General features: G+C 47.0%; 1 protein-coding gene across 1 annotated transcript in view; it reads left to right on the top strand.

Moving 5' to 3' along the window:
• Nucleotides 1-5,207: 5,207 nt before the first annotated feature.
• Nucleotides 5,208-19,100, top strand: part of LOC309354869 (uncharacterized protein) — a 32,876-nt gene continuing 18,983 nt past the window's right edge. Inside the window, exons 1-8 of the mRNA XM_081885133.1 lie at nucleotides 5,208-5,999; nucleotides 7,956-8,038; nucleotides 8,194-8,350; nucleotides 9,924-10,085; nucleotides 10,206-10,331; nucleotides 11,535-11,755; nucleotides 13,140-13,174; nucleotides 14,680-14,774. Of these exons, the coding sequence (XP_081741259.1) occupies nucleotides 5,493-5,999; nucleotides 7,956-8,038; nucleotides 8,194-8,350; nucleotides 9,924-10,085; nucleotides 10,206-10,331; nucleotides 11,535-11,755; nucleotides 13,140-13,174; nucleotides 14,680-14,774 (1,386 nt within the window). The 5' untranslated portion in view covers nucleotides 5,208-5,492. The remainder of the gene's footprint in view (nucleotides 6,000-7,955; nucleotides 8,039-8,193; nucleotides 8,351-9,923; nucleotides 10,086-10,205; nucleotides 10,332-11,534; nucleotides 11,756-13,139; nucleotides 13,175-14,679; nucleotides 14,775-19,100) is intronic.

Genomic DNA, 19,100 nt, shown 5'->3' with positions numbered 1-19,100 from the left:
AATGAAGGTGTTTGTAGGGAAGACTTGGTGAGCAGGGCTACCCTAAGATATTTTGCTGGCCTGAGGTAGAAAACCAAGGGCTCAGCTACATTAGATTTTTTTCCTTTTAAAGTGTTTTAAATGCATTACAACACTGTGACACCAGAGGGCGCTGTAGAATTCGATCCTTCAGCAACGTGATTTCCCATCACGAGATTTACAACGTTTTTTTGATGTGTCTAGATCCAGCCCAAACTGTACCCTTGCCTTCTCTCCCCTCAATCAAGATAGTAAATAATTTGTGCAAAGAAGATCCTAGGTCCAATCTCTGACATCTTCAGGTAGGGCAAGGAGAGGCCCAGCCTGAAACCCTGGAGAGCTGCTGCCAGTAAATATACGTGATACTAGCCTTGGTGAACCAATGGTCAGACTCAGAATAAGGTTGATCCCTACCTTCCTAAGGCTGGGCAATTTGTTTCGGCACCTGAGGCAGAAAACCCCCAAACTCCTCTCCTTGGCAGTAAAAAAACAAACCCCACCATGATAAGAAACAAACCAGAATTTGCTGCCCTTTTGTGACACCAAATCAGCTGCCCGAGGTAACCGCCTCACTCTGCCTAATGGTAGCGTCAGCCTTGGATGGGAAAAGAGTTAAGCGCTGCCATCATGCTTGCTGATTCTCCCCTGCAAATGCAAGAAGGTCTTCAAGGACAACAAAGAGGGAGCCTGTCTAGCTTTTCTAGGGAGGGAGTTCCGAAGTCTGGGAGCAGCCACCAAGAAGGCCCCGTCCCACGTTCTCACGGTGGCAGGACCGAGAAAAGGGCCTCCCCCTTGGTTAGCCAAGTGTGTTAGGAGGGGGTTAGCAAATAGGTTGGCATACTTGGTCAGAGGAGCCAGCAGAAAAATATGGTATATATCCAGCCTTTTCAGCCTGGGGCCCACAAGGCAGCTAAAGTAACATGTAGTAGAAAAGAATACATAAAACAAAGATTAGGAACAAAACACAAAACAAAACACAGAATAAATATGCAATTTATAAAGTGCTAATTATTATTTTTAAAAAATCCATCTACTGATGGTTCTTGCCAGGAGAAATCCTGGCACAGTTACCTAGTAAAAATAAAAATAATAAAACCATAATGAAAGAGAGAGAGACACCACCAACCAAAAGTATAAGTCATGGTTGGCAATGCTGCCCTGAAGCTATTCACCCAACAGAAGCCACGTAATTCCTTAAGAAAAGGCGCCAAGGTGAATAGGATGCCAGGAGTCAAGCCAGGGCAAGTTTTATTGATCCCCGAGTACACAGAATTGTTTCCACCTTTCTGAAGGGCTGTGAAAAGAAAAGGAGAGGAAAAAAAGAAATAATTAGAGCTTGGTTAAGAGCCAAAGCTGGCAACGCGTGGGAAACGCAGGAGCGAAGAAACAGAATGCGCCAGTCACAGTGTGACAACATGCATTTGGCACGCAGTCCCCTTGCACATGATGTGGCAATGACTGCCAGTGCTCTCTGGCTCTGATGCCAATGCTGTCCGGACTGGAGGGTGGAAGGCAGGCAGGTATCCAGGGAAATAGCCCTCCCTCAGAGACAGGGGTCGTCATTTCAGATTTGTATGTATAGGGGATGCAGTAGGGATGCGGGTGGCGCTGTGGGTTAAACCACAGAGCCTAGGACTTGCCAATCAGAAGGTCGGTGGTTCGAAACCCTGCGACAGGGTGAGCTCCCGTTGCTCGGTCCCTGCTCCTGCCAACCTAGCAGTTCAAAAACATGTCAAAGTGCAAGTAGATAAATAGGTACCGCTCCGGCGGGAAGGTAAACGGTGTCTCCGTGCGCTGCTCTGGTTTGCCAGAAGCGGCTTAGTCATGCTGGCCACATGACCCGGAAACTGTACGCCGGCTCCCTCGGCCAATGAAGCGAGATGAGCACCACAACCCCAGAGTCGGCCACAACTGGACCTAATGGTCAGGGGTCCCTTTACCTTTAGGGGATGCAGTAAAGTCCATAGGTCTGCATTCCAAGCGGCATTTGCCTTCAGAATTCACTGCCAGAAGGTGTGGTGATGGACGTAGGCCCAGGAGGGGTCTTGATGTGGCCCACCAGGCTGTTTCCTCTCTAGCCACGCTCAACTGCCCTATGCCTGATGTCATCCATGCTGTCAGGTGCAGGGAAGGAGAAGATGCCTCTCTCTGCAAAAAGCAGAGGGCCTGTAAATCCCAGAGCTTTTGCCCGCATGGTTTTATTTCAAAGGTGCAGGATGCCTATCTGTCAAAAGGAACCATGGGGAATTTGGGGGAAGTCAGGATCTGGCTTGCTGACTGGAAAAGGTTTGCCAGCCCCCAGTGACACATTTTCACAAAGGATAGGCTGTTAACCATGAGAGTTAAATGGGACCCCTCTGTTTGGGGACACTCCCTGAAGTGTGAGGAGGAAGAGGGTGGTGATAAGATGAGCTTCTTTTGGCTCAGCCAGGTTCCTGCTTCCTTTTGCTCCTGGCTTCCTCTCTGAGCACGAAACCCCCAAAACTCCTTCTGGGTGAGCAGACGCAAGAAAGGGCTCCTTCGCTTTTCCTTCTTGAGCAGAACAGGGAGTTTCAGCAAGTGTGTAGCTTGCCAGCAGCTGTGACTTGCGTGACAAACCATCCCTGCTTGAAAACCCCTCTTTCATGACTCTACTAAAGTTGCAAGGGACCTCTCCTCTTTTCCACCTGACCATCCTAATTATTAATATGTTGTTGTTGTTTAGTCATTTAGTCGTGTCCAACTCTTCGTGACCCCATGGACCAGAGCACGCCAGGCACTCCTGTCTTCCACTGCCTCCCACAGTTTGGTCAAACTCATGCTGGTAGCTTCGAGAACAGTGTCCAACCATCGCGTCCTCTCTCGTCCCCTTCTCCTTGTGCCCTCCATCTTTCCCAACATCAGGGTCTTTTCTAGGGAGTCTTCTCTTCTGATGAGGTGGCCAAAGTATTGGAGCCTCAGCTTCAGGATCTGTCCTTCCAGTGAGCACTCAGGGCTGATTTCCTTAAGAATGGTTAGGTTGATCTTCTTGCAGTCCATGGGACTCTCAAGAGTCTCCTCCAGCACCAGAATTCAAAGCATCAATTCTTCAACGATCAGCCTTTTTTATGGTCCAGCTCTCACTTCCATACATCACTAAATTATTAATATAAGGGTGTGTTCGTTTGTTTTGGTTCCTGCCTGCATAGAGCAGATTCACTGCTGCCATCTTTCTCAAGCCCATATATTTAGAAGTAAATGTGGCAGGAATATAAAGCAGTGTTTCTCAACCTTTTTCCGACCATGGTCCCACCTTGTTTCCTTCCTGTGCCCCCTCCTCCTACCAATAGAAAGGTAGCTATTTTGTATTTTGTTTATAAATAGAACATTTTTTTAATATTTGTAATAATTATACAAATTATATAATTTCACCTGTGGCTGCCTTGGAATATCCTGGGGGGCCCCAGGGGGCCATATGCCCCACCCCCAGTTGAGAAACACTGATCTATAGAACTTCCACATAGGTTGGGGTAGGGGAAACTGTTAGTCCTTCAGATGTTGTTACAATTCCCACCACACTCCTTGGCTATTTGCTGTGTAGATTGCGCCTGATACAGACCCCTCAACTGTCCCAGAAATACCGTGAAATCTGGGTTATTTTCCTTATGAGAGAACAGTGGCTATTTTGGGCACTGTGATCTTGTGTGATTCTGCGCCACGACTCCCCCGGAAAAATGACTTTTTTTGCAGTGCGGAATTATGCGAGATCATGGCACCCAAAATGGCCGCCATGTTTTTGCAAGAAAAAATGGGAAGATGGCACCCTGGAAGATGGTAGTCTGCTTTTTGCCTTTGATGTTTTGGAGGGAGCACAAGTGTGGAGGTCTGCAAGTTCCCCACCTCTGGTATAAATCAGTGTGGGATGAAATTGTAGTGACAAACACCCACTTTTGCCACAAAATGCCACAGGGCTTTCAAAATGGAGATTTGCAACCAAATACCTTTGTCACCTGATCTAAGGTTAAACACTCATGGTTTAGCTAGCAGAAAACAACAACAGTTAATTATCAACTCATCAAGGAGTTCAGGGACCACTTTGTATACTCCAGTGGAATTTCCTTATGTTAAAGCCTTCAGTACATTTAGGCATTCCCCATTTCAGTGGGGCATAGGAGTTCACCCTACAGTTCTGACCAGCTCATAACAAATTACAGTGCCTAGAAATCTTTGGAGAAGGAGATGTGCTTCGAATGTGCTTTAAAGGTGTAGTGTGTACACAGCCTCAGGAAGAGCACAAAAGTTGCAGACTGGAGAAAAACAACAACTTTATACTGGTATTTTTTTTTAAAAAAAACAAGCTCTCCCCAAAACCATTTTATGCCCTTGAAATGCACTCTTTGTCCTGGAAATGTTCATGGGTACAAATTCATTGCAGCACAATTAGGAAGTGGGGGGCCTAGTTTACTGGGTGCGACTTTCTCCAGTTAGGTGTGTGTGTGTGTCTCCTTGCACAAGGGCACAGCAGGCTTAGCTCTTGCTGTCACTGTGGCACCCTGCAGTTGTCAGAAGGAGGTGAACAAGTCTGTGAACTGCTTGACTTTCTAACTGTGACTCAGCTGCACCAGAAATGAGAGCCCGGTGTGATCATGATTGGAATAACTTGGAACATGTGGCATTTTGAAGCTCCCATGAACTTGAACAATAGTCCCAGGCCTTCCCTTCTTTCATTTCTTTCTTTAAGACGTAAGAACTGCTAAACAACCAGAAACTCTACGGATGTAGTTTCCTTTCCCTGCATCTTTGTTCAATCAAAGGACATCACATACTGTGAGAGTTCCCTTCTGGTGCTGGGATCAAAGCTCCCACGGGTATCGACTGACAAATCTCCCACTGCACATCCATGCAATGTGAACCTGCAATCTTCTGTGTAGGACTTTCCCTTCATTTCTTGCGCTCCCTGAAGCAGCCCCTGGCCAGAACTTTCAGGTTTGCGTCTCCTGCCAGAAACAGATGTGCAAGGCCTTTGGAGCTTGGACTCCTGTATGAATATCCCTTTGTTTTGTAATGATTTCCCCCCTCTCCCTGAGATTTCCAGCTCTCAAGGGCTCATTGTTTCTACCTGGGCACGCTGTTCGTTCAGGAAAAAAAAAGAGAGAGGTGGCAATCTTACACCGTACCCTTGAGCAATAGTCCTCCTGTTTTCTGAATCACACTACCTGGGAACAGAAGGGGAAACACAAAACCGCCCTTTGTAGGGCAAGGTGTATCTGCTGGAATGTGACACACGCATGAATAGACCTGGGGAGACAAACGATGAGCGTGGATGTTGGCTTTTGATGTCTGTGATGACGAAAGCTCTGGGGAATGCAAAGCAGAGAGAAGAAGGGCTTTTCCAAAGCAACGCCCCCCTCCAACCTTGGAGATAAAAGGAGCATGGGGCATGAGAGAGCCGTTAGTTCCCTCGGCCGTTTAGAAAGCAGCAAGAACATCTCTCTGGGCTCCATTTCCTGCCAGCCATGACCACCACCTACAGGCAATACACCTCTTCCTCCTCGATGAAGGGGCCTTCCTTTGCAGGGGGATCCTCCCGGCTTTCCTCTGTCCATATGGGTGGAGGATACAGAGCCCCAAGCATCCATGGCGGAGCTGGTGGCGTCTCCATCTCTTCCTCTCGCTATGTCTCTGGGGTAGGCAGTGCCCTTGGTGGTGGCTATGGGGGCAGCTTCTGCAGCAGCAGCGGCCTTGGTGGTGGGTTTGGTGGTGGGTTTGGTGGAGGCTATGGTGGAAGTTTCGGTGGAAGCTTTGTTGCTGGTGGTGGCGAAGGCCTTCTGGCCGGGGGCGAGAAGGAGACCATGCAGAACCTGAACGACCGCCTGGCTAACTACCTGGACAAGGTGCGGGCGCTGGAGGAAGCCAACACCGAGCTGGAGTTTAAGATCAAGGAGTGGTACAAGAAGCAAGCACCTGGTCCAGACCGTGACTACAGCCCATATTTCAAGACCATTGAGGATCTGCGGAGCAAGGTATGGTGACGTGACCCTAAGGGGGCTTCTTAGCCTGGATAGCTCAGTTGGTTAGAGTGTGGTGCTGATAACGCCAAGGTTGAGGGTTTGAGTCCCTTATGGGACAGCTGCAGATTCCTGCATTGCAGGGGGTTGGACTAGATGATCCCCAGGGTGCCCCCCAGCTCTAACTGTAGCAAACTGGCTCTTAATAAACCCATGAGGAAAGTCTGAAAGGTTTGGGGAGAACCCCCCTTTTTTAAAAAAAAACTGCTTAGCACCCAGAGACCTCAAATCCAGTTCTTTTAGTCTGTGTAACATGTAAGTAGGCATTAGGCAAAGGATTTTTAAAATCCAAGAACACTTAGCTGATGATGTCAGAATAATATTAACCACAATCAGAGAATAATATTAAAGGGAAGTTCCAGCATGAACCTGCTGAGCTAACACTGATCAGCACATTTGATGTCCCCCCCCCCTTGAATTTAGACTTAATCAGGACTGTGTGTTTCTTTCCCACTATAGCTGTTAAATTTGTAAAGCAAAGATTTTTAAGATAGTGCTTGCTAGTGCTGTGAACAGGTCACAGATCTTATCTTGCCGACGATTTGTCCTTGCGTAGAAATGCCATTGAATTACCCCTGTCTCTTACATTTCATAGCCATTGGGTATTCCCCTCCTTTCTTGCATAGCTTTCTTTAGTTAAATGCTACCACAGGACTCTTGGCTGTGTAGCTGCAACTAGCCCAGTTATCGTCCAGAAATACCATTATCACCACCACTGCACTACTATTGTGGTACTACTAGTGGTATACTACTTTCTTTTGTGCCTTAATTTAATTTTCATTTTCATTTATTGAGAAGACTGTGCATACAGCCTGCAAGCTTCAGCCTGGCAGGAGCCAGCTGCAGATTATTGCAGAGACTCCCTCTTCCAATTAACTTCCATCTCCAGGGCTCAGAGGTGGGAGGGAGTGCAGCGGAAGAATGGCCAGGGCCCACCTCTGTGACATCACCAGGGGATGCCCCTAAGTCTAAGGTTTGGGCCCTGAGATCTCAGGGTCTGGGATGCTCCTAGTGTACACCCTGTCTGAAGATGTACACTTTCCCCCTACGCAGGACCAAGGACCCATGTGAAGTAGCCCAAGGTCCAACACAACCTCCTAATTGGGAGGGATAATGATTAACTGTTGGGCTATGGAGGCTGTGGAGGAATGCCATCAGCCAAACCAAAGCCTCTTCTGTAGTAAAATTAACTAGGATTTCCCTAGTGCGGGAAGTTAATTTGTTTTGCCCACTTGGATCCCTTAAAACTGGGGTCAGCCCATGACATATTTTGTTCCTCAAGTCTAATCCAGAGGGTGACTAACCTGTTCTTCTCCAGATGTTGTGGGACTCTAATTCCTATCAGCCCCAGCCAGCAATGCCAGTGGCCAGGGCAAATATGGGGGACTCCCGACAGATTCTGGACAGCTGTAGGTTAGACCTCTAAATGGTGTCCCCACTAATTAATACGGGGCACTATCTACTGGGATGTTCCCCGGCACAAGCCCTAATAAAAATGCATCTGGAACTCGGAAGGATGAAGATGTCACATTTTAAATAATAATGATAATGATAATTTGGTGCATGCCACGCTTCTCCTGGAGAGCTCAGCTGGTTAGGTCACAGTGCCGATAACACCAAGGTTGCAGGTTCGATCCCTGAATGGGACAGCTGAATATTCCTGCATTGCAGGGGGTTGGACCAGATGGTCCTCAGAGTCCCTTCCAACTCTGCAATTCTGTGATTCCTCTACAATTTCCAGCCCTTGAAATGGCTTTCTGTTAAGTAAATTAGAAAGAACGTCCCAGAGCTTTCACGTAGCACAAGGCTAGGTCCTGAATGAAATGCCCGTCGAGGGTTCCCTAAAAATAAAATAAAGCTTGCCCAGAATTTTTACCATTTCAAACCACCCATTCCCTACTTCCCTTGCAGATTCTTGCTGCCAGTGTTCAGAATGCCAGCATCCTCCTGCAGATTGACAATGCGAAGTTGACCGCTGATGACTTCAGAACCAAGTAAGTTTAATTGTTAAAAACACACACACAAAACTCAGTGGTTGGGTTGGTTTCACAGCCAGCACCATGGCTGGGAGCTGTGTGACAAACATTTCCTCTTACAACCTCTTACCCCTTTCCCCTTCCTTCTTTCTTTCAATCCTTTGTGGATGCAGGTTTGAGACAGAGCAGGCCTTGCGCATGAGTGTTGAGTCTGACATCAATGGTCTGCGCAGAGTCTTGGATGATCTCACACTGTCCAGATCTGATCTGGAAATGCAGCTGGAAAATCTAAAGGAGGAATTGGCTTATCTGCACAAGAACCATGAGGAGGTAAGAATGCCCAATGGGCAACGTCACAGAGGGGTGCACATTTTTAAAGGAGAGGGGGAGGACACCAGCATTCAACTGGTTTATGTCTGATGAACCCAACGCACGTTCTTTTTGTCCAATGTGGTTGCACATGCTACAAGCATCTTCTGAATGGCTCAGCGCAACAGGCTGTGCCAAAATGAAATGTCTTTGAAATATCATTGGAAAAATGGGCAGGAAACAGACCTTTTGGGCTGTGATCTAGATACTTACCAAACAATTGATGTAACCATAAACCTGGGCCCTATTTACCCATGAACATACCTTTGATCACAGACGTCAAGTCTAGGAATAGACTCCATTGGAAAGCATTGCGTTTAAAGAGGTTCTGACTGTTCTGTCTGTAAAGGCCCACTCACATGTGTAAGTCACTGTTAGATACTGTAGCCATCAAGTGTTGAAGATGCATGAATGAACCAGCCCTTAAAAGTCCATTGGAAAAACCAAACAGGCTGAGTTCTGCATGTCAAGTGTAGCTGTGAGAAGCTAGCCTAGATCTGCTCCAGTGTGCCTTTTAGGGCAGAATCGGCCCTTGAAAAAGATGTACAAGATTTCATAAACACATACTACTACTACTAAAAAAATACTGTATTAATAATCAGTGCTATTTTTCTAGAAAAAGAGGTGCCAGAGTTCACCATGAACTTCTCCCTTGTTCTCTTAGAATGGCAATGGCGCCCACCTGAGAGGTGCCAGAACTGAGCTCTGGCAAGCTCTGGCTGAAAAGAAGTAATAATAATAGTCATCCAAATCAAAACCACACTACATGCCTCCCCCCCTTAAAATGGAGGAGTAGTAATGTCTGCAATTGATTGCAACAATAATGAGATAAAAACTAGTCTTTACAAAGCCAGACTGCGGCAATGGTTGGCCTCCAATCTAAACTCAGTGTATCCAGAGCAACGTGCAGAAGAACAAAATCCTTGGGGCCACAGCTCAAAATAATTCATTGTGTGAGAATTAGGCTGTCAGGATCAAATGACCGTAGGCACCCGCTGTTTCCCTTACCAGTCATTCTCTGGTACGTCTTCAATTAGTTTACTGGCAAGTGTGGTAACTACCGTATTTTTCCGTGTATAAGGCTACATTTCCCCCTGTTTTTTCACGTTTAAAATTCGTGGTCGTTTTATACACAGATGGTGCATATGGGGGATTTCTTTATTTGGAGTCCCCAAAAATAGGGGCCGTGTTATACACGGAAAAATATGGTACTGATCTGGGATAGCTAACTCTTGACAATATCAGCCTCATGCTTTCAGAAGCATGTAGGAAAATCCTTACATGAAACAGAAGCACATTATGAAAGACACTTTCATTAGGGTTTGCAATCCAAGTGCAATATAGGTTTAAAAACAACCTATATTTTTCAGATTGGTGGAATTTCCCCCAAAGAAGCCACATTTGATTTATCTATAAGAATATTTCTAAACTGCCAACACTTAAAAAAACAATAATAATAGTGGTGTACAATAAAACCAACAACATGATAGAATCTTAATTACGAATAACCTCGCTCCGTGTGCCTCTATCCCAGGAAATGACTGTCCTCCGAAGCCAGATCCGTGGTGAGATCTCCGTGGAAATGGATGCTGCTCCTGGGGTGGATCTGACCAAGATCCTGGCGGAGATGCGTGAGCAGTACGAGACAATGGCGGAGCAGAACCGGAAGGATGCTGAGCAGTGGTTCTTCAGCAAGGTGGGTCTTCCTTTGGGGTGAATGCACTTTCTTGGGGGGCGGAGGGAAGAAACAAGAAAAGAATGCTGGGTGTTTTGATCGCTAGGGTCACTATTGTGCTGTCTCCCCATTTCCTTGTAGACCGAAGAGCTGAACCGCGAAGTTGCCATGAACACAGAGCAGCTGCACAGCGGCAAGTCGGAAATCACGGAACTGAGACGAACCCTCCAAGGCCTGGAAATAGAGCTGCAGTCCCAGCTTAGCACGGTACGGCGTCCAGGCAATCTTCTCCCTGCCCCTTAATCAGGGAAACAGTTGCACAATGTCACACCCCACCACCAGACCTGACTTGCTGGGAATTCCATCAATGACTTTCTACCTTCTCCGAGGAAGCAAATATTAGAATTTGCTTCCAGAAGGTGTTGTAATGGCCATCAGCTTGGAGGGCGTAAATGAGGGTTAGACAAATTCATGGAGCTATCAATGGCTACAAGTCATGATGGCTGTAGGCTACCTCCACAGTGTCAGGGACTGACCTTTCCAGGGAGGAGGAAGAGGAAGACAGTATAGATTTGCAACAGGGGTTTGAGGGAAGTTGCAGTTCAGAGGCAGTTGAGGGGGAAATCATGGCAGAGCCAGAACAATGCCTGGCTGACATGTCATCTTTAGAAAGCATTCCAGACCCTCCATCTCCTAGAACCGGGCGAGCTTTAAAAGTAGGAGAGCAAAGAGCTCAAAGACAGAGGGCGTGTAGCAGCACCCGTAGAAGTCATGAACGAGGAAGTGGGAGAGACGGGGATGGGGGTGGAGAATCATTTGGGACAACGCCATTATCCAAGAGCCTGGGTTCTATAGCCTCTCTCTGTAGAGATTGAAATAAAAAGGCACAGTAAGAAACTTTTCCTTGTCTTTATGCTTTCCTGGGCAACCAGCCGGGAGTCGCTGACAACATCCTGACACACATTCAGAATGCTAGCTGCTGGGAGTCTCAAGTAGCAAGAGTGCTGTTGCATTCAGATTTTGCTTGTAGGCTTCCCCCAGGCATCTAGTTGGTCACTGGAAGAACAGGATTCTGGACTAGATGGACCACTGGCCTGACTCAGAAAGACTCTTCTTATGTTCTTAATATGCATTGACCAAGAGCCCCTGTGTTTCCCTTTGATTCGGGAATCTGATTGCACAGGATTCCCAGTTACGGGGAGGAATCCAGTGAAGGTCTATTAGAGTGAATGGTGTGCTGCCCCACCAACCTCAGTCTGTCCTCAACGAGCTGCCACCTGCCTGCCTTCTTGCTTCTGACCAGTCCGAGGGTGGCTGTGTCTGTCTTTGGCTCATTGGTGCCACCTACTGTTGGGCTCCCTTCCTTCTGCCCTACCAGCCACCGCTGGAGGACTCTAACATTAAAGGTTGCTGTGCAGCTTCCCTCAGAAGCTGACTCTGATTTCCTCTCTCTCAATTCTCTTCCCCCAGAAAGCAGCACTGGAAGGCAGCTTGGCAGAGACGGAGTCTCGCTATGGCTCCCAGCTCGCCCAGATCCAAGTTATGATCACCAGCGTGGAGGAGCAGCTGGCTGAGCTGAGGTGCGACATGGAGCGCCAGAACCATGAATACAAGATCCTCCTTGATACCAAGACCCGCCTGGAACAGGAGATCGCCACCTATCGCCGCCTGCTGGAGGGAGAGGAAGCCCAGTATGTATAAAGAGGGGGGCTGTTTTCTAATGTTGGATAAGGAGTCAATAGGCTGAAATAGGAGGATGTCAGGAGCTGGCAGTAAATCACACTGTGCAAGTTGGAGCTAACTCTTTGTTAGCAAGAACATGATCTGCACAGACTTGGTGGAGTGTCAGGCCTAATGAACACAGCAGCTCATCCCTGGTAGGTCTTGCCCCATGGATCAGTTGCCGAGACTGAAAGTCCCCACCTTGTCACAGCCCACTCCTCTCCAGGGTTTCCCCCAAGCAATCGGAGACTGTGCCTAAGTGCAGTCAACCTTTCCTCTGCCCTCTTCACACCTCTTCTGGTTCTGGGAGACCAGTGGGGACGGAAACTTGTCGCAGCAGGAGAAGACACCCATGCCTCTGCACCAGCCAGACTCATTTCTGCCTCCTGGCCTTCCTCATCCCATTCTCCTGCTTTAGTTTCTGCCTCTGATTCTGGACTTCTCTCTGTCACAGACTCTCCCAGCTCACTAAGCCCTGTTACCTCTTCAGTGTCCAACCCCTCCTCTTCCCGGTCTTTTTCCTCTGACCACTCAACAATGTCCCACCACCACTCCCCAGGCTCTGAGCCTTCTTCCCCTGGTGGTTCCCCAGCTGGTTCCTCCCAGCATTCCTTTGCATCCAAACCAGTCCATCACAGAGGGTGTCTTTCAATTGCCAAGTAATTATTTAGGATTGCTGGCTGTTCTAGGCCTGTCCTCCCATCCCATTATTTCTGATGTATGTTAAGCACATCATGTGCCATTGGCACACTAGGTCCAGCTGTTGTGGGTGCTTTTGGTGCAATAGTGTCAACACACCACGCTACCCTTGAGCAACGTCTTGTGTTGACTTGCAAACCTGGTACATTTCTAAAGGCACAGGAGTCCTATATCCAGTCCTCTGCCCCCATTGGCCCATTGCAGAATGTTATAAGGGCCTTTCACACATTACATCCAATGAGTGTACAACCTGCATACTTGTGAATACAAAGAGTTGTGCTTGCATGCTCATACAGTTATTCACATGTGTCACCCAACTAGGATACACTCTGTGTACACAGCAGCTGATCTGTATGAATCAATACAGGTACACTTTCCCACACAAACACTCGTAGCTGTGTTTGCTGTAATGTGTGAAGAAGCCGATAGTATTGGGCCAGAGGAGAAAATGTAACAAATGAAAATGTTCCAGGGCTTCCTCTGGGCTTCCTTTATTTTAAAGCAATCTGATCACGAAATTAACTGGTCACAAGGTTGTGTTGTTGTGCCTTTCCTTTGAGCGCACTTGATTACCATTTCTGCACCTGCTGCACTGCAGCTGAAAACGAACTCTTCATGTTTCTCTAATCCAGTCTTGTCTTTCTCCCCTTGCAGCATTTCTTCCCAGTATTCGTCGGCGATTTCTAGCGGTAAGGATCTGTCGGACCATTGCTCTTCCTTTTGCTTTTCAGAAGTTCTCTTTGTTTTATAAAAGCTGAGAATATTGAAGCATGCAGACAGACAGGATAAGGTGATGATACATTCATCAGTATGCTGTCAACAAATACTGTAGGCCTAGCCATTCAAGATGGTAGCTGCGTCTATATTTTTACCATCCAGTAGGTATCGATCTAGTTAAGTTTGCCAAAGTCCAGTCTGTGATTTCGGCAGTTGCCATTCTTTGGGATTATAAGTGAAGTATTTCATAAAAGGGTGCCATGTTACAAAAAAGCCGTCTACGTCATCTGTATTAGTCGGTGCATGTAGTTACTTGATAACACAGGAAACTAATTGGATTAAGGCACTGGCCTTCAATGAATGAGTCATAGTCAACAACCGGGTTGTAACTCAACCTGGATCAAGCTTTGGGTTGTCCTATAGGAACATAGGAAGCTGCCTTAGGTTGAGTCAGACCATTAGTCCATCCAGTTCAGTATTGTCTACACTGACTGGCAGCAGCTCTCCAAAGACTCAGACTGGGCTCTATCCCAGCCCTACTTGAAGATGCTGGGGCTTGGCCTTCTGACCTTCTGAATGCAAAGCAGAAGTTCTGCCGCTGAACTATGGTCCTTTCCTTTTTAAGAGGAATGGTAGGAGAAGCAGAATAGAAAAGAAAACATCTAGTCCTTCTTCACACAGCCCATAGTTAAGGCATGGAAAGATGTAGTGTTGGCCACCAACCTGAACAACTTTAAAAGGGGAATATACAAAGTCATGGAGGAGAAGGCTATCAATGGTTGTTTGGCATCAGAGCTTTATCGCCTTCAGTGTCAAAGGTGGTATGTCTCTGAATATCAGTTGCTGGCTGTTGTGGGCTTCCCAGAGGTATCCGGTTCAGCCCTGTAGATATAGGATGCTGCGTTAGACAGACCTCTAGTGTGACTCAGTAAAGTTCTTCTTAAGCAGGTCATGCCAGTTAAGGCTTAAGGGGGTCGCTGTCACTATTTTTTTTTCTTTGTTTCATTTTTTTTAAAAAAGAAGGGGCAAGCTGGAGAGGAGAAAGATGGAAGGAGGAAGAGCAGATAGTGTGTGTGTGTGTGTGTGTGTGTGTGTGTGTGTGTGTGTGTGTAGGAGAGAGGGAGAAGGAAAACAAGAAAGACACATACAGTATGAAATAAAAGTAGGCCCAAAGTTACAAATAGAAAGTGGCTGGTCGGAGTTAAAGATTGGCTCCAGGTCTGTAAAGGTTGAAGAAACATTCTACAGATGTTGATCAAAGCAGAAGAAGCCCTTTAAATACCAGTCCTGCAAAGCTTGCTCTGCCTTTCCATGGTTTGGTAAACATTCTGAGGTTCCATGGGAGATGTTAAAATCCAGTTCCTTCTAACAGTGAGCTTTGGCTGATGTGTAGGACACAGAGAGGCGGGTCAGCAAATGGTGGAGGCTGAATCACTTTCCTGCAACTAATGTTTCTTCTCCTTCTGTCTCCTTGTAGGACCCTCAACCACCCGCCAAGTCCGCACAATCGTCGAGGAGGTCCAAGACGGAAAAGTGATCTCATCTCGTGAACAGGTCCATGTGTCCGGCCGTTAAGTCTGCACCTTGAACACATCAGCCTTTCCTTCTCATTTGAGATACTGCTCTGATTTTCCATTTCCTGATTTTCTTCTTTCCAGCCACAATTTGAGTTCTTGTATGGCTGCATACCCAAGGCTCTAATAAAGTGTGTTCATTCCAGCAAATCAGGAGTTTTCTGTGGTCAGTTCAAGAGAATGGCTTCATTGCTCTTAACCCTGCAACCTTCAGCGTTCCTAGATGGAAAGAAGACATGCCTTTTCAAAATAATTTCATAGAAAGAAGGATAGATAGATATAGATAGATGGATATAGATATGTGTGATTAGACTTGATTGTTTGAGTCTCAATATTGCAGTATCAAAGTGCATCTCATTCAGAAGGACCAAACCTTCCAAAACATTGTTTCCCATGATGCTCTCAGTGCCCGGATATGCAGTGTGGGAGAGGTCCTTGTGAAAACATCTTAAGCTGCCTCTCAATAGCCTAGGAGCACAGTAGGACAATACTGAGCTAGATAAACTAATGGTCTGACTCGGTATAAGTCATTGGTTTGCCTTGCTCTATATTGTCTAGACTAACCTCTCCCAACTTGGTGTCCTTCCAATGTTTTGGACTACAATTCCCATCATCCCCATCCATTGGCCTTGCTAGCTGGAGATGATGGCAGTTGCAGTCCCCAAAAAATCTGGAGGGTACCAGGTTAGGGAACTATCACCAAATTTCAAGGGTTTTTGGAAGGGGCTGTTCCCAGCCCTATCTGAACCAGAGACCTTCTGTGTGCAAAGGAGTTGTTTCACCACTAAACTACAGGCCTTCTCTCTAACGGAAATCAATGGACTTAAAATGGCTGGGGAATCTTTGCCTTTCCAGGAATACAACTCCCATCATCCCTGATCATTGGCCATGCTGGCTGTGGTTGTTGGGAAATGTGGTTCAGCAGCATCTGGAGGGCCAACGTTTCACAACCCATGGCTGGAAAATGCACTTAGACCAGGCCTCCAGACCACACATGCCCCTTTGCCCACACAATTGAGAGGGCCTGGGGCCGTGTGGCATCATCACACTGTACATGCATGCTCCGCGATGTGCTTGCAATGTGCTGACATCACTCGCGCACACTGTGAGGCATGCTGACGAGTCTTGCGGACGCCCCATGGCCTGCATATGTGGCCGCTGTAGGATTTTGAGGGGCCCCTGGCCCCTTCATTGAACATTTTGGGGGAAATCTGCCCCCCTAGTCGTCACCAGTGCTCCAGACTCCTCCACCAATGAGGCTCCAATAATGTGCTAGCATGATCTGCCAAGAGGCCTCATAATCAGAAACAGAATTGAAGAGTCACATACATTTACACAATATTCCCCTAACTGTTAATTTCCACATTATACAAGTATCTGAAATGTGGCATGATGCAAAAGCTACTTCTGGAAATATAGTGGAATATTTAGCACAAGTTTAGCACTCATTTTCACATTATTTGCAAACTGTTCCCCTCCTCTCTCCCTGGAAGCAAATAACATGCGAATGAGCACCAAACTTGCACTATAGTTCAGAGGAGGCTCAAATATAATGCAGAACTTAAGAGTTAGGGAAAAGTCCCCAAAACAGAATAAACTGCCTTCTGGATGCAACCTGGAAGCAACAGCAGCAGAAAATACCGATCACATTTGCTGGATTGATTCCCTTCTTCTACACAGGAAAAATAAGCAAGCATTCACGATTTTGATCTCATTTCTGTTTTCGTCCGAATTCTCCAGCATCCCATAGTAAGCCCGTAGGCCTTTCTGCAACTATAAGAAGGTAGCTAACATTCTAACACGATCACTGCTGCTGGATGTTGTGGTACACACATCACTGTCCCCCTTTAGTCTACAGTGGTACCTCGGGTTACAGACGCTTTGGGTTACAGACGCTTCAGGTTACAGACTCTGCTAACCCAGAAATAGTACCTCAGGTTAAGAACTTTGCTTCAGGATGAGAACAGAAATTGTGTGGCAGCAGGAGGCCCCATTAGCTAAAGTGGTGTCTCAGGTTAAGAACAGTTTCAGGTTAAGAATGGACCTCCAGAACGAATTAACCTGCGGTACCACTGTACACTCAAACTGGTATTTGTAGGTTGTTTAGATACAGTCTGTTCTCCTGATAGATGGCCCCTTTGCCTGCTCTCTGCAGATGCCATGTTAAAAGCCTTGCTTGTACAGACTTGGGCTTAAATGAAACTCTGCTCTAGTTACTTGGTCAAAAACATGCCCTCGTGCTGTCTGCGGAAAAAGCCTGAAGTTTTCCTCTGCTGCAGTTGCTGGCCTTTCAAAAATAATAATAATAAAAACTATGGAGCTCACTTTCATAGGAGGCAGTGCTGGGCACCAACTCGGAAGGCTTTAAAGGAGGATTGTATAAATTAATGGAGGATAAAGCTATCAATGATTGCTTCAAGCCATAAGGGCTATGCTCAGCCCCCATAGTTGGTTTTGAAGACCAGCTGCTGGAAGCCACAGGAGGGGAGAATGCTTTAGTGCTCAAATCCTGCTGGCAGGTTTCCCACAATCCTCTGGTTGGCCACTGTGAGAACAGGACGCTGGTCTAGATGGGTTAAAAAGTCCAGTCAAAGGTGACTATGGGCAGAGCAGGATTTAGATGAAGAGAGGCCCTAGGCTACTCTACTTGTGAGGCCCCTCCTCATCCCCCACCCTCACAACTAGAAGAAAATGGAAGAGTCTTATCGCGTGGTGAGTTCCTGACCCTCCCAGGAGGAAATAAAGATACATGACACTTTTATTAAGGTTAATGGGCTAAAAAAGGCCACAACTTTATTGGTTACAGGTGATGAGCTGTATTGGCTTAGGCATTGGTCCTAACCGACTATATCCAACTCCAGCCCATCTGCTTGAAGTCCGGGAAGGGTTAACCACCAGTAGGGGAGTCCTGCTGATGCACATCAACTAGGAACTCCCCCGGGGTCACCGCTAGGGGGCGTGCCTTAGGCCCTAACCTCCCTAGGCTTCGGACAGGGCCACGCCCCCCAGAATCCTTTAACGGACTACCCTTCAATATGTGGGGCAGGTGATGGCGCTACCTCCCCTCTTCCATCTACAGAACAATACCAATGCCCAAGAATACCCAGAAAGTTGTAACGATGAGGTAGGCGAAAACCAAGTGACTGGTGCCAATTTGCCAAGTGGAACAATTCCTACCAGTGCCCACAATGGCGACCAACCGAGGTCCAGAGCAAGATCAAGGAACGAAAAACGTATAGGGCGGCAGGGTGGGAAAAAACAGGAACATCTGGTGGGCGGCAAAAAGGGAGATCCCTGGTTGCATCCTGCCTTTATAGGGCAGGCCACGCCCCTGAGCCAGCCGATTGGCCAGCCAGGGGGTCACGTGGCTGGGAATCCCCCCAATCGCATGGGGCTGGCCTCCACCCGCCGTGCGCGTGGAGGGGCTGTGAAGCCCGCAACCCCACCTCCTCCTTAAGGTGGAAGTGGCTTAAACAAAATTGAGTGAAGTCAAGGATGACGGGTATTTAAAATTCTGCAACTCACAATTTCTCCTCTAAAGGACATAAGATAACTTTTACAATAACTGAACTTTGTAAACCTTTTGTGGAATAGGCGGAGGCCTGGCCAGGACCGCCATCCTTCTGATCAGCAAGTCCAAGAGGCTCAGTGGTTTAGACCACAGCGCCACCCGCGTTCCATGGTCTAGATGGGCCACTGATCCAGCACGGATCTTCTTATAATCTTAAATGAAGCTTGCACACAAATCCTTTCCCATGTGAATTTACTCCTGATTCCCCAATTATTAATTTTTTTGGAGGGATGTAGATTTCTTTTGTTGCTTCTGTTAAAGCATTGGAACTTGGAAACTTGTGTTGATCTCCGGCAAATCACCTCACAATCTTCCACTAGATCCCAAGCTCCTTTCTGCATACACTTGCTGAAAGCAGAATCCCAGGAGGCGAGCCTTGGCAGTTAAAAGTGATTTCTGTTGGGGATTAAACTAAGAACATGATCTCATTCCAACCTGGCTCACTCACCGTGCAGCAATTAACTTTTTGGAAGTGAGTTTTATAGGGTTTCAAACCACCAATTCTGATTTACAAAAAACAACCCCCAAAAACTCAGCTTAAGGTTAATTATGGTGCTGAGCAGATGATCCTCACAATTATTTGTCCAAAAGGAGCCAACAAAATATTGTAAAGGCTTGCTGAGTTCCATCATTTCTCTGCGTCATTTTGAAGGAAGCCTGTAGGCTCTCTGAGGTGCCCTTGCCCAGCTGTTGGGGGAGGTTTTTACAAGCGGAAGCCTTTCCATGTCTCGCAGGGCTGTCGTCTTTCGTCTC

This window comes from Podarcis melisellensis, assembly GCF_964234715.1.
Source record: "Podarcis melisellensis genome assembly, chromosome: 13".
NCBI lineage: Eukaryota > Metazoa > Chordata > Lepidosauria > Squamata > Lacertidae > Podarcis > Podarcis melisellensis.
The sequence above is the reverse complement of the archived record's forward strand: the minus strand, read 5'-3'. Positions and strand labels throughout refer to the sequence as shown.